The 27,063-nt window shown below is 53.8% G+C and overlaps 9 protein-coding genes and 1 non-coding gene across 10 annotated transcripts; 5 read left to right on the top strand and 5 right to left on the bottom strand.

Moving 5' to 3' along the window:
- Positions 1 to 25: 25 nt before the first annotated feature.
- On the bottom strand, positions 26 to 1,634 carry POSPLADRAFT_1049917 (hypothetical protein; the record flags this gene model as incomplete). The annotated part of the gene is made up of 8 exons (XM_024479872.1): positions 26 to 235; positions 294 to 360; positions 429 to 701; positions 757 to 916; positions 975 to 1,094; positions 1,146 to 1,177; positions 1,234 to 1,424; positions 1,488 to 1,634. 8 exons carry the CDS (start codon positions 1,632 to 1,634, stop codon positions 26 to 28), a joined length of 1,200 nt encoding a protein of 399 aa, XP_024334505.1.
- A 3,715-nt stretch (positions 1,635 to 5,349) lies between these two features.
- On the top strand, positions 5,350 to 8,278 carry POSPLADRAFT_1174234 (hypothetical protein). Its single transcript, XM_024488281.1, has 8 exons — positions 5,350 to 5,447; positions 5,507 to 6,151; positions 6,203 to 6,453; positions 6,505 to 6,798; positions 6,849 to 6,894; positions 6,950 to 7,083; positions 7,159 to 7,649; positions 7,704 to 8,278. Exons 1-8 carry the CDS (start codon positions 5,441 to 5,443, stop codon positions 8,110 to 8,112), a joined length of 2,277 nt encoding a protein of 758 aa, XP_024334504.1. The 5' UTR covers positions 5,350 to 5,440; the 3' UTR covers positions 8,113 to 8,278.
- Positions 8,279 to 8,479: 201 nt separating this feature from the next.
- Positions 8,480 to 10,600, top strand: POSPLADRAFT_1061393 (hypothetical protein; the record flags this gene model as incomplete). Its single annotated transcript, XM_024481373.1, has 10 exons — positions 8,480 to 8,536; positions 8,586 to 8,685; positions 8,747 to 8,859; positions 8,925 to 9,065; positions 9,123 to 9,338; positions 9,389 to 9,522; positions 9,577 to 10,001; positions 10,054 to 10,363; positions 10,419 to 10,524; positions 10,583 to 10,600. 10 exons carry the CDS (start codon positions 8,480 to 8,482, stop codon positions 10,598 to 10,600), a joined length of 1,620 nt encoding a protein of 539 aa, XP_024334503.1.
- Positions 10,601 to 10,748: 148 nt separating this feature from the next.
- POSPLADRAFT_1049914 (hypothetical protein) lies at positions 10,749 to 12,952 on the bottom strand (the record flags this gene model as incomplete). The annotated part of the gene is made up of 5 exons (XM_024479871.1): positions 10,749 to 10,946; positions 12,082 to 12,255; positions 12,377 to 12,490; positions 12,552 to 12,718; positions 12,778 to 12,952. The coding sequence occupies 5 exons, from the start codon at positions 12,950 to 12,952 to the stop codon at positions 10,749 to 10,751; spliced, it is 828 nt and encodes a 275-aa protein (XP_024334502.1).
- A 3,575-nt stretch (positions 12,953 to 16,527) lies between these two features.
- On the top strand, positions 16,528 to 17,871 carry POSPLADRAFT_1049913 (hypothetical protein; the record flags this gene model as incomplete). The annotated part of the gene is made up of 4 exons (XM_024479870.1): positions 16,528 to 17,378; positions 17,448 to 17,628; positions 17,685 to 17,786; positions 17,818 to 17,871. 4 exons carry the CDS (start codon positions 16,528 to 16,530, stop codon positions 17,869 to 17,871), a joined length of 1,188 nt encoding a protein of 395 aa, XP_024334501.1.
- A 339-nt stretch (positions 17,872 to 18,210) lies between these two features.
- On the bottom strand, positions 18,211 to 19,425 carry POSPLADRAFT_1061390 (hypothetical protein; the record flags this gene model as incomplete). The annotated part of the gene is made up of 1 exon (XM_024481372.1): positions 18,211 to 19,425. The coding sequence occupies one exon, from the start codon at positions 19,423 to 19,425 to the stop codon at positions 18,211 to 18,213; it is 1,215 nt and encodes a 404-aa protein (XP_024334500.1).
- Positions 19,426 to 19,614: 189 nt separating this feature from the next.
- On the top strand, positions 19,615 to 19,696 carry POSPLADRAFT_t157. Its single transcript has one exon. It is a non-coding gene; the product is annotated as a tRNA-Val (tRNA).
- Positions 19,697 to 21,224: 1,528 nt separating this feature from the next.
- POSPLADRAFT_1105231 (hypothetical protein) lies at positions 21,225 to 21,685 on the bottom strand (the record flags this gene model as incomplete). The annotated part of the gene is made up of 2 exons (XM_024483270.1): positions 21,225 to 21,265; positions 21,520 to 21,685. Coding segments are annotated over 2 exons (207 nt in total), but the record flags the coding sequence as incomplete, so codon positions are not given.
- Positions 21,686 to 21,737: 52 nt separating this feature from the next.
- POSPLADRAFT_1156068 (hypothetical protein) lies at positions 21,738 to 24,544 on the bottom strand (the record flags this gene model as incomplete). The annotated part of the gene is made up of 6 exons (XM_024487028.1): positions 21,738 to 21,929; positions 22,018 to 22,232; positions 22,274 to 22,341; positions 22,615 to 22,641; positions 22,849 to 22,872; positions 23,454 to 24,544. The coding sequence occupies 6 exons, from the start codon at positions 24,542 to 24,544 to the stop codon at positions 21,738 to 21,740; spliced, it is 1,617 nt and encodes a 538-aa protein (XP_024334498.1).
- A 1,010-nt stretch (positions 24,545 to 25,554) lies between these two features.
- POSPLADRAFT_1156040 (hypothetical protein) lies at positions 25,555 to 27,048 on the top strand (the record flags this gene model as incomplete). The annotated part of the gene is made up of 2 exons (XM_024487019.1): positions 25,555 to 25,709; positions 25,851 to 27,048. Coding segments are annotated over 2 exons (1,353 nt in total), but the record flags the coding sequence as incomplete, so codon positions are not given.
- Between the last annotated feature and the right edge of the window lie 15 nt (positions 27,049 to 27,063).

Genomic DNA, 27,063 nt, shown 5'->3' with positions numbered 1-27,063 from the left:
CATCCTATTTGTCTAGTGCTACATCTCAGTCGTTGTACCCGCGTGGCTTTGCCTGGCCGTTTTGTTGGAAGCCAGAAATTCCCTGTTGCGCCCAAATTTCCAGCTGCCGATCCTTTGCGACCTTGCCCTGTTTCTCGTACTCCGCCACCGAAGTCGGGCGTTCGCCATGCGGTGTCGCGCGCAGCGCGTGTCGGGTATGCGGCCAGAAGTCAAACGTCGCCGAGTGCGTAACGACCTGACCACACGGAGATATCAGTGTCAGCCGGTACAGCATGTCAGACGAAGGCACGCACCCTGTTGTCCCAGAAGGCGATGGAGTTGGGCTCCCAGCGGAAGCGTACCTGGAAGTCGGGGTTTTCGCTGATAGATAGGACATCGGGGCAGTCAGTACCCGAGCGAGTCGACGTGACGGGTGTGGGAAGGCGCACCTGATCTGGTGGAATAGAAGGTTGAGGATTGTGTCGCTCTCAGCCTTAGGCACGCCCACGATGCGACGTGTGAAGCCGGGGTTGACGTAAATGCTCTTCCAACCGGTCACTGGGTGCACGCGGACGACGGGGTGAATGGTCTCGACGGCTTCTCGACGGACAGTGTGACCGGCTGCACGCGATCCGTCGGCTTGGGCAACTGCGCTGTGAACTGCAGTGAGGCCCTCGAGGTACTTTTGGAAGCCGGGACTGAAAGAGGAGTAAAGGGCGTAGCTGTGAAACACGTCAGGACGCTTAGACAAACGCTGATGTGAATAAAGCAACTGACCCGGAGCTCCAGAGGGTGTCACCGCCGTAGGGAGGACCAGTGATCACTTTCAGTGAGGTCGTGCTGGGGGGTTGGATTTCATACGTGACATCTGAGTGCCAAAGCTCCAATTTCGAGAATGCCGACGGATCCGGGCGACGAGAACCATCGTTGTATACAACTGCAACGAAACAATTATAGAACTCGGTCTAGAAGCAGTTATGAACAACTTCACTAACCGTGCACTTCCTCAAGGCCTGGCTCTCGGGGAACGCCCGTCGTAGCGTGCTTGTGAAGTGGGCCGAAGTGGCGCGCGAGCTCCAGCTGTTCGTGGATGTTGATTTCTTGGTCGCGGAAGACTGAACACTTCGTGAGCATTGGGGCATAAATCACGTTGCTGCGATACTCACAAACAGCTCCCCTCTCAGCTACGAGCAATGCACTGATTTGTGAAGTATGTAAAGAACAAAGCAAATCAGGAAAACAGGTAATACGTACAGCTCGTCCTTCTGCTGGTTGGTAAGTTGTCTGAGATCGATGCCGATGATCTCAGTACCGATGGCGGGTGTCAGGTGCTGCACTTTCGTCGCCGCGGCGAAAAGGCTCTTCTTCTCCGGGTCAGCGAAGAGGCCGCGGTCGGTGACGGACTGCTCCTTGAGCGGCTCCCACTTTACATCGGGGAAGGATGGCTACGCGAAGCAACAAATCGCGATCAGATCGTGCGTTGATGATCGGCGGCACTAAACACACACCTTGTATTTGGCGAACTCGTAGTTACCATCGTTGTCGTCGCCCGCAGAAGGTGAGTAGAAGGGATTGAAGACCTTCGCGGCCTCCTTGAGGCTGGCGATGTCCGTACCGTTGGAAGTAACGTTGTCGGTAGTTGCGACGGGGGCCATGATATGCTAGACGACGGCAGTGGCAGTGTTCTACAGCTGTCATATTCGTCCTGCTTTATACGGGTGGTTTCCGTTCCAGTCCCCGCTCCGTGAACGACAAGTCGCGTGAGGTAAACGTGCATCGAAGAGGAGATTGCGACACGATACACGTGATCGAGTAATCCTCATCCTGACGCCTCAAGCGCTGAGGTTGTGGTGATATCAGTTGGATATAGGGACGAATTGACGTACCTTTGCTTGGCTTGGGGTGTGTGTGATGCCTGTCATGGAGATAAGTAGGGAATGTATGCGCAACGTCGTGTAGGCTGCCTATGACGTGATGGGCGTCCCTGCAGACGCAAGATGGCGTGACACTGCGTAGCGCTTTTAGCTGGCATGACTGAAATTCGCCACAAAATGATTGAGAGATGTGCACAGATTGAGTGAGACAGTGATCTAGGTGCGATCGGGTAGATCTCAGTCAAGGAACAAGTTGTAAAACTTACCCCATGCTGCTAATCAAGGAACCGGGATCTGCGCCAGCAGTTTCGGAAAGCATTGACTGTAGACGCACGAGTAGCATCTCGGTGCCAGTCTATGGTGACATCCTTGGGGATGCATTCAAGGGGGATCAGCGTAGTGATGTCCCAGTTCAAATGCTCACGGGACATAGGTTTCCAGACGGTATTCTTGATGTATAAAATATAAACTCACCACACAGTAAATGTGAGTAATGTATGTCCTGCAACCCAGGCATTATGTACGATGCCCTTGATGGAGAATGTGCCCGGTACTCTCGGGAAAAGCCAAGCAACTTCAAGGTTGTCCGCGCGCTTTGCCTGAGGGGACCCAATATTGTCGATGTTGAGTAGGCGTTCAACGCGAAAAACCCGTACATATCAGTCGTATCAAGGGTCCAAAGTGGAATCGCATAGCTCAGATATTCATTCAATGGAGAGTAAATCGCAGATTGTGAATATGCCTTCCTCGATTCTCAAAAGAAACAGCTGTAATTGGGCGCTTCCACGAAGCACGTGGCAGCCACCATTTCCGGGTCGCGTCGTGATCACGATGGGCGCTCAAACCTGCGTGTACGAGGGTTGGCGACCTCCATACTCAGCTTGGTACTTGCGACATTGTCGCTCCTATTTGCGCATATTTTCCTGGATAAAGGCCATTCATCATGGGTAAGTAATGTCTTTCTTACCTCCAACCGTGAGCTGAAGCAGTTGGTATGCAGGTATCCCGAAGGTTGGTGACTTCGATGTTCTTTCAGGCGATGGCTGAAGCTTTTCTTGTACAGTTCTTCAGATATATATCGTCAGTGTGGCAGTTATATTCCTTGATCAATATTCATTCCTCTGTAGAGAACGGTACCCCCTGACGTCGCAGTTGATCCAGGAGAATAAGATACCTGAGTTTGGTACGTCCTCCGTGCTGACCACTGCACATGGTCCTAACCCGGCGTCCAGATAATCTTTATGTTGATTTCAATGGTATCATACACAACTGTATGTTTGCAATTCATACGCGTTTACCGCCACTTAATCATACCTATAGGCTCACATCCAAATGACGGCGACGCGCACTTCCGTCTCTCCGAGGAACAGATGTTCACGTCTATCTTCGCATATGTTGACCATCTATTTGGCAAAATCAAACCGAAGAAGCTATTCTTTATGGCAATTGACGGTGTGGCCCCGCGAGCCAAGATGAACCAGCAAAGAAGTCGGCGATTCCGAACTGCGAAGGAAGCGAGAGAGATCAGGGAGAAAGCTGAGCAGAAGGGAGAGAAGCTGCCGGACCAGAAGGCATTCGATAGCAATTGCATCACTCCAGGTAAGTATTGAAATCACTGTTCTTCTCGTACATCCCTCAGCGTCCATCAGGAACTGAGTTCATGGCGAAGCTTTCGGAGCAGTTGCGATACTTTATCAACAAGAAGATATCAGAAGACTCGAACTGGAGGGACATCACTGTTGTGTTGTCGGGGCATGACGTCCCGGGTGAAGGAGAGCACAAGGTCATGGAATACATTCGACTGTCGCGAGCACAGCCGGACTATGATCCCAACGTGCGACATTGTTTATACGGCCTCGACGCCGACTTGATTATGTTGGGTCTCCTAAGCCATGATCCGCACTTTTGCTTGCTACGAGAGGAAGTCAAGTTTGGACCTGCTTCCAAGAGCAAAGGCAGCAAGAGGTGAGTACCCTCATATACCAGTTCTGCCTGTTTTCTGACCGGCTGTGCAGCTTGGAATCGATTAATTTTTATCTTTTGCATCTAACATTGATGCGAGAATACCTCGACCTCGAATTCCATGACATCGAGCCTGTACTACCGTTCCAATACAGCGTCGAGCATGTCATTGACGACTTCATCCTCCTCGCGGTGTTTATTGGCAACGACTTCTTGCCAAATCTCCCTGACTTGCACATCCACGAGAACGGCCTAGAGAAGCTTTTCGACGTCTACAAGAAGGCGCTGCCCTCGTTAGGTACGCCGCACGCGTTAGCTATGTTGTTGGAGCTGACAATGTTTGCAGATGGATATCTGAACGAGAGCGGTGTAATCAACATGAAGCGGCTACAAGTCATCTTGGACGAGATGGCGGATTGGGAACGCGAGATTTTCGAGAAGGAATATGCAGATCTGAACTGGTATAAGGGGAAGCAAGCAAAGCATGTTAAGGAAATGGAGGTGGCGCGGAAACGAAACAAGCTTGGTATGTGGCTACTAGTTATTGCGAATGATAGTCTCACGTCTTCCTATAGTCCTCACCAGACCTCAACGAGAGATATTTGACAAGGTGAAGGAGTTTGTGCTGGAACATAGGAACCCATCGTCGCCCGAGCGTGCCAATCGCACGCGCTTGGCCATGCCTAACCTTTTCCCCGCGCGTGAGCGCCAATTCATCAATAAACTAGCGGAAGACTTGCATCTATCGCTAACGTGGGACGAGTACGACGATGAGGACCAGAATTTGGTGACATGGCGCTTCCCCGGAGAGCTGGAAGAGCCTCTGCCGGAGGGCCAGGGGAACGGCACCCCGGAAGCAGCCGCAGAAGGAGATGACGAGGAGTGGGAGGACGAGGATGACGAGGAGAGCCGCGCAGCAGTCGACCGCGTGCTCGCGAAGTACGAGAAGGCGAAGGTCCAGGAGGACGATAAGGAGGGTGACTTTGACGCGCGCTACGAGTTGTCCGTGAAGGAGAAGATGGATGAATGGAAGAGGAACTATTACCGGGTGAGTCTACTTCAGCTATGTGATGTTTTACGCCGCTGACATAGCGCAGGGTAAACTCGAGATCTCGTATGACGACCCAGACCAAATGCACGCCCTGGTGTACAGATACGTCGAGGGCATGCAGTGGGTGATGCACTACTATTATAGCGGTGTGGCCTCCTGGAGTTGGTTCTACGACTACCATTATGCGCCCCGGATATCAGGTTTGCTTTTGCAATTGCGGACGGAAGAATCTATGATGTTTATGTTTCTTGTGTCTCCTTAGATCTCAGAGGCATTGATATGATGACATTCTCCTACGAGCTCGGGTCGCCTTTCAAGCCATTTGAGCAACTGATGGGTGTCCTGCCCGAAGCGAGCAGGGACCTCATACCCTCTGCTTTCAGGGTACGTTGTCCGCACTGTTGTCTTACGTGCAAAACTTAAGCTATACGCACAGGATCTCATGTACGACCCCAACTCCCCTATCTTAGACTTCTATCCGCAGGAGTTCGAACAGGACCTGAACGGAAAGAAGCAAGATTGGGAAGCTATTGTGAAGATTCCGTTCATCGACGAAAAGCGTTTGCTCGCAGCAATGAGATGTATGTTCATTACTGGAAGAAGGTTCCTAGTCCGGCTTGCTCATCATCTCTCCCGACAGCACGAGAACATCAACTCACAGCGGACGAGAGGAGGCGGAACGCTTCCGGCACTAGCACCAAGTTTATCTTCAACCCCGAAGAGCCCACTGTCTACCCGTCTTCCCTGCCTGGATTCTTCCCAACCCTACAACGATGCATGTGCAGGATGGAACCATTCGATCTGCCAACCCTCAATGGCTTGCATCTTGTCGAAGGTCTTTGTGACGGCGTCTTCCTAGGGGCCGAGGCCCTTGCTGGCTTCCCGTCGCTCCAGACACTTCCGCATACCGCACTGCTTGGCCCCCACGGCGTGAACGTGCACGGGTCCGAGAGCCGCAACAAGTCCATGATCATACACATTGAGAACGAGCATGAACAGCGGAAGACGGAGGACATTGCAAACGAAATGATCGGGCGACGAACATTCGTTGGATGGCCGTTTCTTCAGGAAGGCATGGTCTCCGCCGTGTCAGATTCGCTCTTCAAGTACGAGAAGGTGTCCATCATTCCTGGCCGGCCGCCGAGGGTCATCTCGAATCCCCACTCCACGCAGGGTCTCGGTCACTGGAAATCGAAGGCAGAGAAGATCGAGTACTTCTACTCGAAGAGGTGTGGTGTCATCACCGGCAGTATCGATGTTCTCCTACATGTGCGACCGCTTAAGGGTTTGTCGGTTTGGTCTGTTAGTGTCAGCAACGTCTCACGCCACTCTGTAGGTTTGAAGCGCCTGGATACTGGAGCGTTCGTGAAGGACTATGAGAGTGCAGAGAATGAAACAGAGCAAGCTGTCCAGATGACTGTGTCTGAGATAGTCTCCGAAGATCCCCGATTTTTGGAAAAGGACCCTCCGCCGCTCTCCGAAGAGTTTCCCGAAGGCAGCAAGGTATTCTTCCTTGGGGAACACGCTTACGGCGTCGCTGCGCAGGTCTCTACTACGACCTTGGACACTCTCTCGGTTATACTTGCTGTAAAGTTCTTTTTATTTGTCTTTCAACATTTCCTCACTTGTATTCTCCAGTTCTTCCCCTCAGAGAAAGCAGAGAATGAGAAGTTCAAGAATATCGTGGTCAACCGTATGTCAAGCCGGTATTTTCCCTCGTTCAAGGCCGCAGACATGGTTGGCCTTTCTGGAAGGGCGATCTCCAAGATCACGTCTAGCTTCATGGTCATCACCTCGGACGGTCAGAAAAATAACCTCGGGCTTAGTCTCAAATTCGAGGCGAAGGGTCTTAAGGTTATCGACTACTCGCGAAAGGACGGCAGGTATTGGGAATTCAGCGAAAAGGCCGTTGACCTCATCAGAGAGTACAAGGTTCGTCCATCATTGCGTCTCATTTCCGTGATACTAAAGTCTCAAAATAGGAGAAATACCCCGAAGTCATGCGGACATTGGATAGAGGCGGTGACGGTAAGTTCCGCTGCGGACTGCGTGAAACATTGTGAACTCATTTTCGAATTCGTAGCAATGCTGAAGTCGTCGGATGTATTCTCGAGCTCCGATGCAGATGCCAAAGTCAAGGAAGTGAGGAGCTGGCTCACCTCGAAGGGTATCCGAGATTTTGAGCCGGTATCTTTGTTCTGCGATCAATTGAAGAAGGTGCGGCATCATGATATATGTTTTACGTGCGCGCTCCGGCTGCATACTCACAAATCACGTTCATACGGCTACCAGGATACCGTGCGGGAGATTGAAGTGTTCGCGGACAAGCTCAACGCAGCGAAGTCGCCTGCCGCTATCAAGAAGGCCATGGTAAAGGGCATCCCTCGACAGGCAGTATTGAAGCCATCCCACGCAGTGTACCGGCTGCAAAACCAACACTTCGCACTCGGCGACCGTGTGACGATGGTGCAAGACTCGGGCGGGGTACCGTTGTCCATCAAGGGTGTTGTGATCGGAATGAACGCGAAGTCCATGGACGTCGTGTGGGATGCATCCTTCATGTCCGGAACATCGCTCGGGGACCGATGTTCGCAATATCGTGGGTCGACGGTCGAGTTCACGTCGTGCCTGAACTTGTCCAATCCGCAGTTTGTGGCGTCCACAAACCCGAAGGAGCCGACACAGCAGCGACCGAGTGTTCCATTCAAGCCGCGTTTCGGGCCCCATCCGGGGATACAGTCCCCTCCAGGGCAGCAGGCCGTTGCCGGCTTCCGCCCCGCAACGTAAGCAGTCATTAGAAAACATATTACAGCGACATCGCTGACTCTAGTTATTAGTCAAGGCGCTCCAGTTCATATCATGAGCAATCCGAACCGTGGCCGTGGAAGCTTTGTCAACGGCCGCGGAGGCTCGTCTACAAACGGGCGTGGAGGCCACCACATGAATGGACGGGATGGGCCGCTAGCGATTGCACATGCGCCGCACGATGCTATAGTAGATGCAGATGTTCCGGAACCAGCAGCGCATGCTCCTGATCACCATGTGAATGGAGCGAGGGGAAAACCTCGTGGAGGATTTGGCCCGAGAGGGTTTAATGGTCCGCCGGGTCCTCCTCGTGGCGGCTTCCCGGGAGGCTTCCGTGGTCGAGGGGGCTTTACTTCGAACGGCGACCGAGGTCGTGGGGGTCCGCTGCGAGGCGGCTACCGGGGCAGGGGAAGAGGTAACTTCGCCCCCGCAGTGGCGTGATGAGTTTGACTGCCCTCACAGGACTCGTGTATTATCCATGTGGCATTTGGAACAAGTATAAGTACTGTACCTTTAGTGTGTATATTCTACTGTTCTCGATGCATCGCTATCGCATTGTTGTCCTCCACTTCGTCGAGTCTACTGGATGCATCGGACTTGCAATCTCAACCAGGGCTGATTGACTTCGTCGATCATGATCGAGTCACTTGAATTTGAAGGCGCAGGTGGGAAAATTGAAACCGGCTTCAATCTAACCTCTAAAATTGCTGCATCCTCACTACTCGGTCCTGCAGCTATTGCGTTGTCGTAATCTCATATACTGGTGCTTTGCTTACTTCACACTCATCCCTTGGTATAAGACTCCGACATGGCTGAGATTCATGACCAGTTCGAGACCATCCTCATCCTGGACTTCGGCTCGCAGGTTAGATCAGGCTAGTCTGAGTACTGGCACAGCTAAAGCTCATCTGCAGTATAGCCATCTCATCACTAGGAGGTGCCGAGAGCTGAATGTCTATGCGGAGCTTATGCCATGTACCCAAAAGATGCAGGATCTTAACTTCAAGCCCAAGGGTCAGTGGAAGAGTCCGACCACCTCTCCCTAATATTTGCCCTTACAGCCCCGTCGTCGTAGGCATCATCCTTTCCGGATCTCCATATTCCGTATATGACCAGGATGCGCCGCGCGTCGATCCCGCAGTCTTTGACATGGGTGTCCCAATCCTCGGGATCTGCTATGGCCTTCAGGTGGGCTACCCACTAGGTGTATCTGGACCATCGCTAAATGGGCTAGTCGGTTTGCGGACATGTAGGAGATGGCATGGAACCTCAAGGGGAAAGTGACCAAGTGTGATCACCGGGAGTATGGATTCGCCCAACTGCAGATCAGCATGATAGGCTCAGGGGACGAGCCCGCAGATGCGTTGTTCGAGGGCTTGGGTGATGAGATGCAGGTATGTCTCAAGTCTCGATTATCTTGTGACGCGGGTCACTTACTTTCTGTGGGCTAGGTCTGGATGTCTCACGGAGACCAGCTCTCGGAGATGCCAGAGAACTTCCATATCATCGGGAAGACGAAAACAGCTCCGTATGCTGCCATTGCGCACAACTCAAAACCCTTCTACGGTATCCAATTCCACCCCGAAGTCACACATTCACCACGAGGTAAAGAGGTTATCGGCCGCTTCGTCCTCAACATCTGCAAGTGCAGAGCGAACTGGACGATGGTGCGTGCAACTCGTGGAGTTGAGAAGCAAAGTTCTAATGTGTTCTGTAGGAGGAATTCATTGGAAAGGAAATCGCCCGTATCCGCCAGATTTGTGGACCCAAAGGGCGCGTTATTGGCGCCGTCAGCGGTGGTGTGGATAGCACGGTTGCGGCAAAACTGATGCACGAGGCCATCGGGGACAGGTGAGCCTTTATTACCTCGTAGGCCCCCTTTCATTAACCCCCAAATGCTACTAGATTCCATGCCATCATGGTCGACAACGGCGTCCTGCGTAAGAACGAAGCCCAGCAGGTCCACGACATGCTCAACCGCGACCTCGGGGTCAACCTCACCGTCGTCGACGCGTCCGAACTTTTCCTCTCTCGTCTTGCTGACGTTGAGGATCCAGAGAAGAAGCGTAAGATTATCGGCAACACGTTCATCAACGTATTTGAGGACGAGGCGGCGAAGATTGAGGCTGCCGCGGAGCTGGAGGCAGCTGGTGGTGCCGCCCCTAAGGGCAAGATTGAGTGGTTGCTGCAAGGTACGCTCTACCCGGACGTCATCGAGAGCATCAGCTTCAAGGGCCCGAGTGCTACGATCAAGACGCACCACAATGTCGGCGGTCTGCTGAAGGACATGAAGCTCAAGCTGATCGAACCTCTGCGCGAGCTGTTCAAGGGTATGTTTGTCCGCGTGTGTCTTGTGTTATACTCATAGAAGTGTTCTGCTAGATGAAGTTCGTGCACTGGGCCGGCTACTCTCCATACCCGCGCCGCTCGTTCAGCGACACCCGTTCCCCGGCCCTGGCCTTGCCATCCGTATCCTCGGACCCGTTACGCGGGAGCAAGTGAAGATTCTTCAGCACGCGGACAGCATATACATCGAGGAGATCCGCGCCGCGGGACTGTACGAGCAGATCAGCCAGGCGTTCGCCGTACTGCTCCCTGTCAAGGCCGTTGGTGTCATGGGTGACAAGCGGACGTACGAGCAGGTGATTGCCCTCCGGGCGGTGCAGTCAGAGGACTTCATGACGGCAGACTGGTGAGCACAAACTGATCTTTTTGCATAACTGGAACTGAATGGTACATCTGCACAGGTTCGTCTTCCCTGCTGAGGTTCTACGACGCATCTCGTCTCGCATTACAAACGAGGTTGAGGGAATCAACCGCGTCACGTATGACATTTCCTCGAAGCCTCCAGCGGTGAGTAAATTCCCGCAGAAACTAGTTATATATTCTGATGCCATCCGATACACGGCAGACGGTGGAGTGGCTTTGAAGAGCTTGAAGAGATACGAGTTGTAAAACAGTTTTGTGAGGATACTCTGCATATACAATTGGTGTCAAGATGGGTTTCATTAGACGAGGACGGGTGCTGCAGATCATCCTATAACAGATTAGACACAATGCGACTACTGATTGGCCTGTCAGAGCTCCTTCCAATCAAATGCGTCGCTCCAGGCCAATGCGGCCTTGTATAGCGTGAGCTCATCCCAATACTTTCCGACCAGTTGCATGCCAACAGGCAAGCGCAAGGTCTCTGGGCCTTCCGGCGGTGGTAGCATCCCACAAGGAACAGACAACGCGGGGTGACCAGTATTGTTGAACGGCAACGTGTTGTACGTCTATCGTCATAGAACGTTAAGCGGCACAGATCAGTAATAAGAGGACAAGGCATACCAAGCCGTTATAATCCTTGTAGTGGTCTCTCAGAGATGCTTCCCGAGGCTGATTATGTCACAGTTAGGATTCGGTGTAAAGACCACGCCATGCTCACTTGCATAACCTTCGCAACCCATGGGGTCGTGGGCATGACGAGGATATCGACGTCATTCAGCACAGCATCATACTCCAGGCGCAGCTTGCGGAAGAGATTGTGTGTCTTGCCATGCAGCTGTGGAACGCGTTGTCAGAGGAGCATCTCTGATTTTGCCCTCAATATATGCAATACCTGTGGGAAGTATTGGTCCGCATACACACCGTTCAGTAAGATGTTCGCCGAGTTCGGGAACAACTACGCTGAGTTAGCATGACTGTTGAAGCTGAGAAGTCCGCACGACAGACTTTATCAAACTTCTCTTGCGTCCACGGAAGCACTTTCTCCACGAAATCTGTGAGATAGAGTTGTCTCGTGCCACTGGCCCGTCCCAGCATATTATTTGCTTGGGAAAACCTGTGGCAGATTTATCAACGCCGCCGTATAAGCAGAGTCGTGCATTTTCACCTCTGTGCGCGACCTATCAGCGACGCTTGTACGTGCCCTGGTACGCTGACCTCGACGACTTCCGCACCCAGATCCTCGAACTTCCGCGCCGCTCTGACGACGCACTCAAACACGCTCGGATCCATGTATTGCATCGAACCTCCCTCCTTGAGAATCCCAACGCGTAGTCTCCGCGTCGCGCCAGGGTCCGCGCCCGTCTCACCTGAGGGAAGGCCAATCTCAAGCAAGGACTGCGCGTTGCCCGCCGCGCGCAGGAGCGCGGGGTAGTCAGGGACGTGTGCGCGGGCCGGCGTGCCAGCAATCTGGCGGTCGTCAATGCCGTCCGTACCCGCGATTGCGCGCAAGAGGAGCGCGTTCGAAAGCACGTCGCGCGACATAGGTCCTGTATGGTCGAGTGCGACTTCGTTCGAGACGATGCCTGTGTAGGGCACGAGCCCGAAGGTGGGTTTGAGACCAACGATACCGACATGTGCGGCGGGCTGAAACGTAGGTTACCGTGAGAACGAGCAGGGAAGATGAGTGAAGAAGCGACGTACGAGACGAATAGAGCCGCCTTGGTCGCCGCCAATGGCGAGGTCGGCCTCGCCTGTCGCGACGAGTACACCGCAGCCAGAGCTGGACCCGCCAGCAGAGCGCGTTTTGCCATATGGGTTGCCGACGAGACCGAGCGCAGACGTATTGGAGATACCAAATGCAGAAACTGAGGGAAGCTCAGGATATATGCGCATGTAACGATGGGAGTATACAGACAACTTTCACAAGTAGCTTTGCCAGTGATCTAGCAAGTGCGTATACTTAGCTCGGATGTCGTTCTGTTACGGATACACGTACGGTTCCGCCAGCCTCAAGAATGCGCGTCACTACAGTAGCATCAGTCTGTGGGACCCAACCTGCGAAGACATCTGTGCCGAAATGGCATGGCACGCCTGCAAGACAAACATTGTCCTGAAATCCGTTTAGTAGCTTAGGAGGACTATATGTGTATGACTAGTGAAAGGTGTAAGACCTTCAGAACGACCCGTTGGCCCGCCAGTATTCCGGCAGCAACCTCGTCTTCGTTGACGTTTCGCACTATGACTTTTGTTGCCCACGCATTGAGAGGGTTGTCCTCTGTTGCAACAGCTGTCACTCCAGTACGCGGGTACCTTTCCGTGTCCAAAGCTGGCATGAAGTCTGCGGGGTCGAGTATATTGTATCACCAACACTCCGTGAAGTCTGCACGTCTGACACACCGTGCATTGCCATGACCTGCTCCATGGTCTCTCTGGCACTCGCCAGCATTTCAGTGAACTCATCCGCTTTACTATCGGGGACACGGACCCCAATCTTGGCCGCTGTCTGCTGCAGGACTTCTGAAGTAATCGGAGACTCCTTCGGAATGGTGGGGTCGACAAATGCAGTAGCCATTGTAGAGTCAGCCTCGAGGACGGTAATGACTGGCCTGCAGAGATACTGGGGGGCCTGAGTGCCGATATATGTGAAAACGCAGTGTAGAGCCCATGTTCAGGGTCTTATCTTGGAGTCAATTTGAGGGATCCAAGGAGCTCCGGCGTGCCGTAGGCTCTGGAGAGCAGATAAACACCTATGACTTCATCCCCAGTCTCATCGTCAGAGACAGAGTTCTCATCAGCACTGAAGGCGGGCTGCCGGGCGGCTTGCGTTTGCACAATTTACAGATGGAGGACGTTGAAGGCTGTGTCTGATCTGGACTGTATAGAAAGGGCATGCGGGAGCTCTTCTGATCCCAAACAACAATTCGGTTGAGCAAGCGAGCCTGTCGGTAATGTACATGAGGCTGCAGCGCAAGTACTGCGCTCGGGAAGAGAGAAAGAGAGAACAGGAGGCTTGAGGACAAATCCATTACACTTCATTGTCGGACACGTGCTCTACGCGACTGCCGGCAGTGAGGACCCTGACGAGCGCGTACTGGATGTATTTACCTGGGTGGGTTCTAGTTGCTCGATATCACACAGCTCGTCTCCTACATGGCTCGCAATGCCGAAAAGAACAACGCAAAATTGTTTCCGCTTTTCCGCAAAAACTTGTCGGACGGTGTCATCGGCACCTATGCTCTTGCCGCAGACCGTCTGGCAGGCTGGCTTAGTGTCGACAAGGCATACTACCAGCAAGCGAGGCCTATAGTGAGTCAAGAACGTTACGGTCCATTGTGCACACTTCACATCGCTTCGCACAGATTCTGGAACTACTAGAGGTCAGTGGTTCATACTTTGGATTCAATGGACTAGTCTCACAGGTTCGCCATTTGCAGACCGCCCATACGCAAGTGCGCAAAGCCAGCGACGCACCTGATCAACCGTTCCGCATTTCGAGATGCCCAGAGTCACTCAAACCATGGGCGGACCCTTTTATAAAACTAGTGCGCACAGTAGTCCCGTTTGCTGCACTGTTCACGGAATCGGAGCTGCAACGTGAGTCCTAGAGGCTTGTTCGGTGCATCTTCATTACATACCTCATTCCCAGCGCGGCTGTACGCGTTATTGCAGACAATTGACCCGGTCTCTCCGCGTCAAGCATCGCGGAGCCCTCCGATTTCCGGACAGCTCACACCAGTAATGTTTAGTGCGCTCACGTCGCAGAGTCAAAGCCCAACAGTCCCTAGACCGTCCATGCAAGCGTCAGTACATAATCCTGCTCATACAGCTCATGTGCACATGCGCTCGCCAGTGCAAAACGCTCCAGCTGTCCATCCAGGCATCGCGAATGTGGCAAACGCTGCCCCGGTGTCCCCAAGAACATGGACGCCGCAATCTACATCGGTGTCGCCCAGCCTGCCCGCTCCACGCGTCCCGAGGATGCCAGAACGCTCGTATACGTTTCCAATGCCACTGAATGTGCAGGAAGCCAGGCCCATCCCTGAGCGGGTGTACACGGCTACGCCACCGATGAGCAACGAGCGCACAGAAGTGCGCGGTCGTCCCGTTCCACGCGCATCCTTGTCCGAGACACTTCCACGGCCGCCTTCGCAGATGGGCATCGCGCCACTCGTATCTCCTCCTCTGTCTAGTTCTCCGCCTGTCACTCCAAGTATCCCGGTGTCCGTCAGAATGCCTGTCCAGCGATTGTCCTCGGCAAACGTACTTCCGCCTTCGTACTCGAGCGCGTCACCCAAGACCGCCTCGCCGACAATCGCAACCCTACAACCCGTGTCCGTCTCGTCGAACCCAGCAGGACGGTCACCCCCAGCGGGACAATCGTCCGTAGCTGGTCCGACGACTACATCGTCGCGCCCAATGGGTCCATCGATTACGCCACCAATAGCAGGGCCGTCATCCATGTCTACGTCCGCGTCTGCACCTCCTGGGCCGCTGCCCACCAAGAAGGCGAAGAAAGCGAAAAAACGATCGGCGATACAAGACGACTTCATCCTCGCAGACCTTGCATGGTATGAGCACTCGAAACAGCAAAGCGCTGAGCGAAGTCCGGTGCTCGTGTCTACCATGCCGTCGACGCCCACTATTGCTGAGCAGAACCCTGGTTCCGTCAGTGCTGAACCTGCTGCTCGCGAGGTATCCTCGCGAGCATCAGAGCCAGCGCGCGACGTGGTATTGATGAAAAAAGAGACTGAGACAGCACCTATAGTTGAGTCGCTTGAAGTGGCTCCTGCCGCTGAGTTCGCCACGCTTGTTGTCACCACTGAGCCTGCTCTGGAATCGATCCCTGGGCCGAGCCGTTCGTCGTCCGCTGTAGTGAAGGTAGAGAATACGAGCGAGAATGCAGACCCCGTCCCCATGCCCGACACCGTTATGGGTATCCGCTCCGAAACGCCTCCGGAGACACCCCGACGCATGTCCTCCATATCCGCGCCCGTGCCGCCGCTGCCCTCGCCTCTCTCAAGTGTGCGGAGGAAGAAGGGGACGCGGGCGGGCAAGGGTCCTCCGGGGCTGCGCATCCTACCAATTAAGGTCGATGCGGAACCGCCGACTAGTGGGCTATCCGCACGGTCGCAAAGCAAAGCGGACGGTCAAAACGCGTCTGTGGCGGAGGTAAGCGCAAGCGTGTCTCCGGCGCTTTTACTGCGACAGACGCCTGAAGTCCAACCAACACCTCTTCAAGCCACGTCGCGTGAAGACGAGCCTCTAGACGTCGAGATGCGCGACGTATCAGCAATAATCGACCAGCCCTCGGCTACCGCTCCTGTCGAGTCCTCGATGATTTTACCGCCACAGGAAAAAGAGGCAGGTGCGGTGGACGTGCAGGGACCTTCTGACTTGGATGACTTTGACTTGTCTGTGGCGACGCAAGACGGTGAAGATCAAGAGGAACACGAACAGTCTATGGCTGTCGATGTCACCGACGATGCTCTGATCACACAGGATGTTGAGGTACAGGACGAGCCGGAGAGTGGCGATTTCCACGACTCGGCTGTAGCTATTGGCCAGTCGATTGAAGGAGACCCTGCTGAAGATCGCTTGACGACGCCGGCCGACCACGGCATGGGAGTCGAGACGTCGGACGTAACTGCTGCTGCAGGGGAAGACGAACCATTCGTAGAAAAAATGCTCAGCGAGAGCGAGACCACCCCTGATGAACAGTACATGTCCATTGAAACCGACGATTCTCCCGAGACTATCCTCGCTACTCAGAACACAAACGTTGAAGTTGAAAGTCGTATGGAGACATCACAAGTATCTGCAGAGAATGTGCTAGACGATGCGCTGTCGGGGACCGGTGCATCGCTTACCGATTATAATATGTCTGCTGCAGGCGTAGTTACCGAAGATATCCTGCCGTCGACTAAACACGGTATCGCACCCGAAGTAAGTCATCGTACCAGATCAACGTTTCGAGTATTGCAATTTGACGTCGTACAGGATAACGCTCTACATGATTCAGAGGGTGTTATGACCGACTCCACCCCACTCACGGACGGCGAACAACCACCCGACACGCCGCTGAAACCACGTAAACGCTCACATTCTCCCGGAGAGCATATATCGAGGTCGCCTAGAAGGCGGCGGACAATGTCGCCATCTCTTCTCGATGCGAGGGAGCTGACTGCGTCGATCAGTGACAACTTTGCGCGGGATGCTTCAGCTCCCCCTGATTCTGACCTTCCTGCTAAACCCAAGGTTGCAGATGAGACAACTATCGATGCATCGCCTCTTAATGAATCTGAAGCTATCTCGATACTTGCTGCGGACGCAGATCGTGATCTCGTTCAGGAATTACGGACTGAGTTAGATCCTGCCACGATCTGCCAAGGACATGATCTTCAGGACCCGAACGCCGACTCGATTATCCCTGCTTCATCCGGCTCAGGGAACGAAGTGCCCTCGCAGCCGGACCGCGAGGACCAGAGTCCACCCATTCTCCACGCAGAAGATAAGGTCGTGAGGCCAGCGTCACCTGTTGATGAGGCTGTAGGCCGCATGGTGGCCGACGACGAGCGACCACCGCAAGAGGCGGAGCGCGTGGCATCAATGGCGCCCGGTATTGAGGAGACTGCGGGACGCTCCCCGTCTCTTCTCACCTCATCTCTCGAACAAGGCGAAGTTACCATGTCCGCTCCTGCGAGCGATTCTGCTTCCACAATTGAGGAAGGCCAAATTACACCTGTCCATCGGACGCAGGAGATTACCGCGGTGTCATCCACGGACAAAGCCATCATCGGCACCGAGCCTGCGGATATCCCGATCCAACAGACTGCTACCGTCCCGGAAGCCCCGCCGTCCATCTCAACTGCCATTCCGAATGTTGTTGTCTTCGGCTGCGCGCGGGGCACTTCTGATAACCACGTTCTCTTCGAGTTCGACGTCAGTCCCGAACAGCATGCTCTCGTATCGAAGTGGATAACCCGGTATGAAACGAGAGAGTAAGCACTTTGCCGTGCACGACGAATCTCTGACCAAAGTACGCGTTCTAGTGATGTGACCTCGAGCAGATGCCTTTCGTTCGGATGTTACTCGTTCGACGAGTGCGTAAAGAGGACCGAGGAACCGGGCGTGAGTCTCGAGACCCTCACGATCGATGTCCCTACAAGCTGGCCCAGGGACGGACGGCTCTGGGCGCAGTTGCAAAACGCGGCTGGGGAACATAACGTGATGCTCTCTCCGCCGTTCATGGTGAGTTCTCTACGGCGTCCTGTGCTACCGCCCTCATTCTCACGGGCCCTGTGCAGCCAAAGTCCCAGAGCTTCGTGGACCTTAGCCGCTCCGTGGCGGTGGGCAAGAACACTCTGCGGGTCTACCAGCTCCGCGACCACTCTGACTGTGTGTTCGCTGTGCGTCTGCACCGTCCCATTGACGCGCAAGTCGCTGAAGTGCGAGAGCGACGAGATCACGAAGACAACTGGAACAAATTTTTGAAGGGCCTGGCGGTCTTCAATGTGCCCCCTCTCCCTACCTTGGATGACATTAAAGCGGCGCTCTCGTAACGAGCTCTCCTATTTTTCGCCAACTGATCTGCTTCTCAGTTGTACTAGGATCAGTCAGGATCGTCCCCATATCTACTCGTAGTGCAGTTAGTATGTCGTCATGCTTTATTCTCGCGGAATTGTTGTATTTTGTTGCTGTGCGTATGCGCCTCCTGTTGCTCTTTATGCTGTACCAATGCTGTGACACAAGTGTCCGTTATGCAGATGTTTGTTGCTTAATATACAGTGTGATGAAGAAAATACGCAAAATAAATCAACAGCCATGAAAGCGTCACCACCAAACGACGCCCTTCATTAGTCTGCGACCGGTCCTGATGACCTTCGCACTTGTCACCTCTCCGTCTTTGGCGGCAGAGCCGACGATGACAATACCGCCAGGATGCCGAATACGCACCATGTGCTCTCCGTCATGAGGGAGAGACACTGCACCCATCCTGGCGCGGGCGATCTTCCACGGGATCGTTCCTTCCTTGCCAGCAGCGACGCCCAGACATAGACCAACAGTCATTGGGACAGCCTTGTGCAGAACCCCCATCGAATATGCGTGTACGACGATGTCCGCCTCCATATCGTCCGGCGCGGGTTCGCTCACGACCGCGATCTTAGGCTGTGCTTGCGTCTCTGGGTCGAGTCCCATGCGCTCTGCACCGGCGCGTCGGAGTTGCTCGACGGCGAGCTCGACGGGCACACTTGTGAAGTCCACACTCTCTGAGTGCTGCAGCACGCCACGCAGTCCTTCGAGGGGGACGAAGACGGTGGGGTTCGTCGCGTCCACAAGCGACGCGGGAACGTCCGCTCTAACGCCGTCTGCAGAGACAAACGGGAGCGCGTCCGTGGGCTGGCCAGAAGGCAAGAGCTTGCCCGTGCGTGCGCCCCCGGGGGACACGAAGTCCAGGACGACCCGCGATGCGCGGCCGTGCACGCCCGCCATAGCTTCCTGCTCGAGGTCGAGCACGGCGATCGGCTGACCGCTGGCAAGCGACACGGGGAAGGTCGTGTCGATGCGCTTCTGCGTGTTCGTGTTGAACGCGCTGACGGTCACCGTTGGCGCGTGTGCGTTCACGTCTGCATCGCACACGCGAGGCGCGGCCACCAGCCCCTCGTCGAGTGCGAAGACGCCGATCATGCTGGAGAGGTTGCCGCAGTTGCCGGAGTAGTCGACGATTTCGTCGCGGATGCCGACCTGCGCGAAAGTGTACGCGACGTCGATGCCCGCGGCACGCTGCTCGTCAGTGGGCGAGCCGACGACACAGACCTTGGAGAGACTCGAGATGCCGCCGCCCATGCCATTCAGTTGGCGGCCGTACTTGGGGTCTGGGGAGCCCATCATACCGAGGAAGATGGGGTCCCATGCTGCCGTGTCGGCGGGAAGGTGTACGCGGTTGAGGTAGATGCCCTTCGACGTCCCGCCGCGCATGAAGGTGGCGAGGATAGGATTGGGGGTAGCAGAGCTTGTGAGCGATCTACGTGCCAATGAAACAGGCATCGGTCCTTGGGATAGTGGATGGACCGGGCGAAGAAAAGACCCTTTCATACCGCCTAATATCATGTTGGCAAAGTCAGTGTTAGCACGGCAGCCATGTGGCGCAGCTGAAGAGAGTTCAGTGAGTTTGTGAAGAAGTTAAGCGGATTCAGTGGGTGAGAGGTGAATAGCGCAAACGTAATTACCAAATATGGTTCTGTGGTCTAATGGTTATGACGTCTGCTTCACATTACGTGGGCGCTGAAGGTTCCCGGTTCGAGCCCGGGCAGAATCACTTGTTTTTATTTTCTTCTCGAGGACGATAGCGCAGATTTGTGTCTTGTTTTCACTCGCAAGTGGGGGAAATGCACGTAGGCCAGACTAGGCTGTATGTCCCAGTAGTCTAGTTTCCAACGCGTCGCCTTACCGTGAGGTCGGTTTTATGGGGCGGCGCTCTAAATATGAGTGCAAGGAAGCGGCGGAGGACCAATATTCTGATCGCACCTGCCGTGCGGCGCGGGTTGTGGGAGGACCCCTGATAATCCCCTCAGAGCTCCGATCCCGCGCAGACCCCTTTTCGGGGGTCGGCTCATGGTCGATTTCGGGGGAAATGCATGTAACCTCACCTTGTTCCGGTCAATTTCGGGGGTAAATGGGATCTAACATCTAAAAATTGCAAAGAAAAGGGCGAAATTGCAAACAAATTGCGCACACCATTGTATTCCTGTTACGAGGCCATACATAGGTTCAAAAGTACTAACTATCACATTTCTCTTGACTTTTTGAAGCACCCGGGTCAACAGTGTCCTTGCTGCTTTTATCAAGCTCTGCAAGAGCCTGTTTGCATCTCGCAGCGGTCCGTCAGTTTGCCAACCACGCCAACCGAGATCCCATGTAACTGCTGGCAGCGCTGCAGAAGCGCATCATTGGCTGACAATAGATGCCAATGAAGCAACGCAGCTGCCAGGCGCATCCAAGTGAGATGAGCGTCGGCACATGCGCACACTAACACATGTCGGCGTCCACTGGCAGCAGCCACCAATGTTTGCCCGAAGGGCATATCACTGGCTGGCTGGACCTGGCTGGACAGCCTCGGATGGTGGTTTCGGGGGTTTTGGGATGTAACCTGAGCACCGTTCGGGCCCCATTTCGGGGGTTTGAGATGTAACATTTTCGCTCCAGAGGCCCCCTTTTCGGGGATTTCGGGATCGGAGCTCTGAGGGGGTTCTCCGGGGTCCTGTTGTGGGAGGGATGATGGCAGCATCGTCCAGAGATGGTCGAAGGGTACAAGTGACTTGTCGACTAGCTATGATGATATAAAAGAGTAAAAGGCCATGTTGATCTGACTATATGCGTGTTGACACCAAATGATAGACTAGAGAACAACCAAACTTGAACAAACAAATCCTCTTTGACAAAGTTGTTGATGAGTTTCTAAGGGCGATGCTCATAGTTCGAGGAAGAGGGGGAAGATGAGATTACAGGACATTGAACCCGAGTTTATATATGTACAGAGGAGACAGGACAAATGATGTCATGACCAGTTTGAGAGAAGAGAAATGACATACACGAGAGACAGAGCTTCAACTTGTCCGATCAATCAACACATGTCCAAATCTAGCAAGCCACTATCCGAAACAGGATGGGAGCCCTTTCCCGGGCACAAGCAAGCTAGGCCTGACACTTCAAGTTCGAATCCGCAGCTGCCAATGTCTCAGCCTTTTGAAGATGATGCCTCCGTCGCACCATATTTACATATGCGTCCTGCTGCCCTCAGGAGCGTGGTGACACTGGCTTCCTCGACCTACAGTGACCACATCATCGGGACAGCCGCTGATGAATACACGGAGACTGAAGTATCTCCCTATGACGGAGATCGAAGTGTCTCCGGCATGGGGAGATATCTCCGGCATGTGGAGACACCTCCATCAATTTTCCACCGCGGGGCGCTTGCTTCAAATTATTTGTGTCCCCTTTGGGCGATCACATGACTGGATCACCATCGCCCGATCTCTTCATCGGCTTTCAGTAAAGTCCGGTCCTTTCTCGTTATCTAATCTGAGTTGCTGCCAAATCAGGCTAACTCAGATTAGGGTTAGAAACTCGCTTTTTACATACTTTCCTGCACCCTCCTGCCTTTTCCGGCGCTGGCCATGATAAATATATTTCCATTAGAGGCCGAAAACTGGCCATAATGAAACTCCCCGATACTATACGAGACAAAATCTTGGTCACCACCCAAAGCAGCAAGTGCACGTGACTTGGGTATTTCTCTCGCACTGCACGTGATAGAATTTCCGTTCAGGGAGCTAAGTGCCCCCTCAGAGAAATATCTCTTAGACGCCGGAGATATCTCCCCATGCCGGAGACACTTCGATCTCCGTCATAGGGAGATACTTCAGTCTCCGTGTATTCATCAGCAGCTGTCCCACATCATCTCCCCATCCATGTGTTGAAACACGCCGACCCGCGTGGTCAGGAACGAGCTCGAAAGCTCGGGCGCGCGAGTAGCCGGGGGCCGGAGGCCCCTATCGTAGTATATAACAACTGCGTGCGATGTATGTACTGCACGCGATTGTCCCTTATGGGCATCGCTACGCCCGTGGACAAACGCACCCCGTGCTGTTCGCACCCTTGTTCCAACACCACACTGTCTTCGCAAGCCCCAAAGTTGAGAGGAAATTGTTGGAACTCCAATCCAGCATTGTCTAGAATACCTGTATGTTTTCCGTTTGTTTCTTCCTGATCTGTGTGCCATGCCACATTTTGCTTGGCACGCATGCTGCCTTTCGTATAACAGAACACTCGTGTTCCTGTTCTGCCGCCGTCCCCTATGATACGTGCCAGTACCTTATGCCTTAGTTACATATACTGTATGTTTTGCGACCTGCACCCTCAGTCTTGCATGCACCCACTCGCGCACCATACTGAGGTTTACGTCTGTATGCTACAGGCGTAGGACTATGTTCGCGCGCTCACTCTTACAGAAATGTTTGTACGTACTTTTCACTTTTTGTTCAATAACAGTTATGGAAATGCATCAAGAGAAAGAAAAGAAAAGAAAAAAGAGAGAAGGAATGTATCCGCTAATGTTTCTTAGCAGAATCCTCTCGTCTGAAACATTTATCTTTCTGTTCTATTTCTTGTACTACTAGCGCCCATACTGGCGCCCGTCTTAGCGCTCACCCGCAGGTTGAACATTATGTAGCTTACATAATGGGGTCCATGCGCACTTTGTGCCTGGTATCGTACCACTATGTTTCTTTCTTTACTAACACGACCACACAGATACAGTAGTCCGTGCGTAGCCGGTACTTGTATAACTAGTTGTACCATTAGTCGGTCGAACCCTAAGTTCAACCTAGTTATTCATTCAAGTCTCTGCTCCTCTTCGCTTGGGGTAGTGGTCATTCTCAACTTCCTCGCTCAATCTTCAGGATGACGCACTGTCCATAAGCCCTCGCTCGTCGCCTACGAGTCAGGCATCAATATAGGAGTACAGACCGTTGTATCATCATCGATGCACCTTCAGCCTTAGCATGTTCTCCTCCACCACAGCATGAGTTTGTGTACTTGCTCTTGAGTATCTCACCTCTTAGTTGCCATGCTATCTGATACAATGGTCTACACTCCTATATTGATGCCTGACTCGTAGGCGACGAGCGAGGGCTTATGGACAGTGCGTCATCCTGAAGATTGAGCGAGGAAGTTGAGAATGACCACTACCCCAAGCGAAGAGGAGCAGAGACTTGAATGAATAACTAGGTTGAACTTAGGGTTCGACCGACTAATGGTACAACTAGTTATACAAGTACCGGCTACGCACGGACTACTGTATCTGTGTGGTCGTGTTAGTAAAGAAAGAAACATAGTGGTACGATACCAGGCACAAAGTGCGCATGGACCCCATTATGTAAGCTACATAATGTTCAACCTGCGGGTGAGCGCTAAGACGGGCGCCAGTATGGGCGCTAGTAGTACAAGAAATAGAACAGAAAGATAAATGTTTCATTACCCCCCTGCCAGAGTCGAAGTCCCATTCGACTACTTACTGCTCACCATCTCCGTACAACTCCCAGTCTATGCCATCGTCCTCCTCTTTATTGAACCATTCATTGTGCACGTTCCTTCCCACATTCTTCCATTCCTCGCCAGAGAGGTGCTTCTGACGCGGCCAGGAGCTGTCCCACGTCCATGGAGTAGTGTCGGGTGTCCAATCGGGGTCAACTTTGCGAAAGACGACGGGTGTATCGGGGCGGGGGTGTGAGGATCCCGCGATGGGACTAGCCTGGGGTTCGGGGTTAGCGCTGCACGGTGGGGGGATGGGTACCACCTTCGTCTGCCTCTCTCTTTCCTTCCTCTCCTTTGCCTCGTTGATGATTCCCTCGAGGAACACGTTGTTGACGACCACCCCCACGCATCGCGCAGGTTCTTCAGGTGGTGTGGATACATGTCGCTTCATCGGCCTGGTTCCGCACTCTCGCTCCAGGTGTCCAGGGGCTTCTTTTCCGCATCTTGTGCATCGTATGTCCGGACAGTCTCGTACCCAGTGTCGAGACGATCTGCATCGCCTACAGCTTCCCTTTGGGGTCCAACCAGGGTTGGGTTGCCAGTCGGCCGGGATGGTAGTGCTCTGCGGCGTTGCTTGGAGAAAAGGGGACGAGATCGGGGGGTGCCTGAAGGTAGACGTCGGTAGGGGTGCGGGTAGGGGTAGGTATGCATTGGGGATGGCACGTGGGATGAATTTGTTGTGTTGTGCCTGGATGCTGCGCGGTAGGAGCGGTTGAAAGCGATGGGCAACTTTCAGATTGTCGAGTCGAATGAGCTCGGTGAGGACACGGTCATCCTGTTGACGTAGGAGCCGCTTGTGGTGGTCGATGGCCTCGTCGGCTGCCTTGACAGCCTCGTCGTATTCGCGGCGGGTAGAGAGATACACTTCTAGTGCAGCGCAGTCAGTGGCATTGGTTGCCTCGGGGTGATGGGTCTTGAGTTTATTGAAGACATCGGTGGGATTACTGAGAAGTAGCATCAGCAAAGTGCTGTCGCCGACATGGGTGTGCTTAGGGGTGTAGATTGAAATCCTCTTTCCGCCCTCGGTTGAGGGGGCATTGAACTGGTCGAGGAACAAAAGGGTGGAGGACATGTTGGTACGAGTAGGGGTGTAGCGACTGGGTTGAGCTGCTGTCGACTCAGCTCAAGTTCTTCCTCTTCTTATACTCTGTTAGCACTTCGTCCGCAGTCCCTGTCAGGTTCGCTTCAGGCTCCCATGAGTCATCCGCAGTTGAGTAACCTGAAACATTTGTCTTTCCGTTCTATTCCTTGTATTACTAGCGCCCATACTGGTGCCTGTCTTAGCGCTCACCCGCAGGTTGAACATTATGTAGCTTACATAATGGGTCCGTGCGCACTTCGTACCCGGTATCGTGCCACTACGTTTCTTTCTTTACTAAACACGATGATAGGCGCCAAACCCCTCTGGGCCCCGATACACCTCTTTTCGGCACTCGCATCCCGCCCGGCACTTCGACTCAGTCTCCCAACAGTTCGATTTCGCCTTCGACGCTCTTCGACACCTTCGACGGTGCGCGACGCTTACTCGAAGCTCGGCACGGTCGTCCCGATGCCTTGCGCGTAGATCTCGGAACATCTTCCGCATTCGGCGAACAATAGGGCCACTTAACGCCGCTCGGCCAAGCGCGCGCATCGCCCCAAGCCACACCGACGTAGCCGGTCTTTCCCGATTAGGTATCGAACCTCACGGCATGCCTTCGACGACGGATACCGGTCCGAAGTGGCCATATGTTGCTCTTCATCTCCGCGTTCGGCATGACGTCACTCTACCGATGGACTTGATGCGTGCCCCTCGGTGAGGCAGCTTCTTGAGGAACAATGCAAAGCCCCTTGTACCAGTGTGCCACTTTCGATAGTCGTAGCGTCCTGTGTAGTATAAAATCTGTCGTACTTCTCTCTAAAAAACACAAGATCCGGTTCCCCCCTCGAGTTCAGAGCTCATAAGTCGAGTTCGCCCCGCGTCTAAGCTTTCAACTGCGTCACTTCGTCCCTCGCTGCGTAACTTCGAAACCTCGTCCACTGCGTTTACTCGTTGATACCGTCTCGACGAACCCTTCGACTTCGACTATCGTCGGAGAAACTATGAACCGCGTCCTAGTTAAGTCCCCCCTATCGAATCGTGTCCTTTCCTTCTACGATACATCGAAGAGCTCTGCCGAGCTTCGATCATCGCTAACTTTCCACAGCCTCCGAGTAGCTTCGACGACGTGTCGAAGCCACCTCGTACCTTCCCTAGTGTTCGTAGCCTTTTCCAAGGACGTTTCTCGTGTTCACTCGAAACGCGGGACACCTTGCTGCTAACTCCCCTCTCACTAGACTATAATCCGTCTCTCTAGTCCCTTTAGGTCGCACCCAGGTTAGGGGTTAGGGTTTCGTAGGTCGTATCATTTCTGGAGCCCACCGCGAGGGGATTTCAGGCAAGAATTCGCCGCTTTCGGGTTTCCGAAAACGTCTCCAGTACTCACCCGCTCGCAAGCGCGTGAGGCTGCTAGTCGCAGCGCCGCCGAGAACCTCGACAGCTCCTCTCGAACGCACTCAACTCCCTCTCCGACAATTCCCGGTAACTTCGACCGCGACGAAGAAGACGAGATAGACCAAGAACTCCAGGACGACTTCGACGAAGAACCGATCCCTTCGACCGCCGAAGAACGCACGTCGTCCCCCGAGCTTCTAGGCCTCACTACTTCCGACTACGACATTTCGACTCCTGATCTTTTCGAACGATCCAGTTCTTCGCCCGAACCCGAGTATCCTATCCCATCTACTTCGAATCTCGTACTTCCGACTCCATCTTCTTTTCGCGTCCACGCTCAGCCGCCCATCGCATCCTCTTCGCGACTTTCAGTCATACCTACATCCGACCTGGCACCTCCGCCACCATTAGCACCTTCGAACGCAGTTTCGAACTCCAACCTCGCACCGCCCGCACCTACGATTCCTTCAACTACTACCTCGTCCTCTTCGAGTCCAGCTCCTACTACCACTACAAACATGAGTCAGAACACGAATACACCATTGATGCCCCCGCGCGGTCATTCGACAGCACCGAGCTTCGACCCATCAGAAGTCCGTTCGCTTCGGCGTTACTTCCAGGACCTCGAAGCATTGTTCACCCGGTGTCAGATCACCGACGAAGCAGCCAAGAAACAGTGGGCCATTCGGTATCCTTCGATCGACGTCGCCGACTTGTGGGAAACCATCGAGTCCTTCATCGACGTAGCCAAGAGCTACAACGACTGGAAAGCCGACGTACGAGCACTCTATCCTGGCGCCGACGATACAAGAAAGTGGTCGCTGGCGGACATGGATCAGCTCATCGGAGAACGCGCTCGTATCGGGATTCACAACGCGGCAGACCTAGGCTGCTACTACCGCGACTTCATGGCCATTACAAAACATCTCATCGCACAGCACCGGCTCTCCACTATCGAACAAAGTCGCGCTTTTCTTCGAGGTTTCCAGCCAGCGTTGCTCACACGGCTCGAGACCCGACTGCATCTCAAGCACCCCGACCACTACGCCGACGACCCATACACCATGGCAGAGATTCACGCGGCGGCTACGTTCATCTTACACGGTACATCGAGCACA

This window comes from Postia placenta (genome assembly GCF_002117355.1).
Source record: "Postia placenta MAD-698-R-SB12 unplaced genomic scaffold POSPLAscaffold_17, whole genome shotgun sequence".
Classification (NCBI taxonomy): domain Eukaryota; kingdom Fungi; phylum Basidiomycota; class Agaricomycetes; order Polyporales; family Adustoporiaceae; genus Rhodonia; species Rhodonia placenta.
Note: the sequence above shows the minus strand (reverse complement) of the source record. Positions and strands in the feature narration are given on the sequence as shown.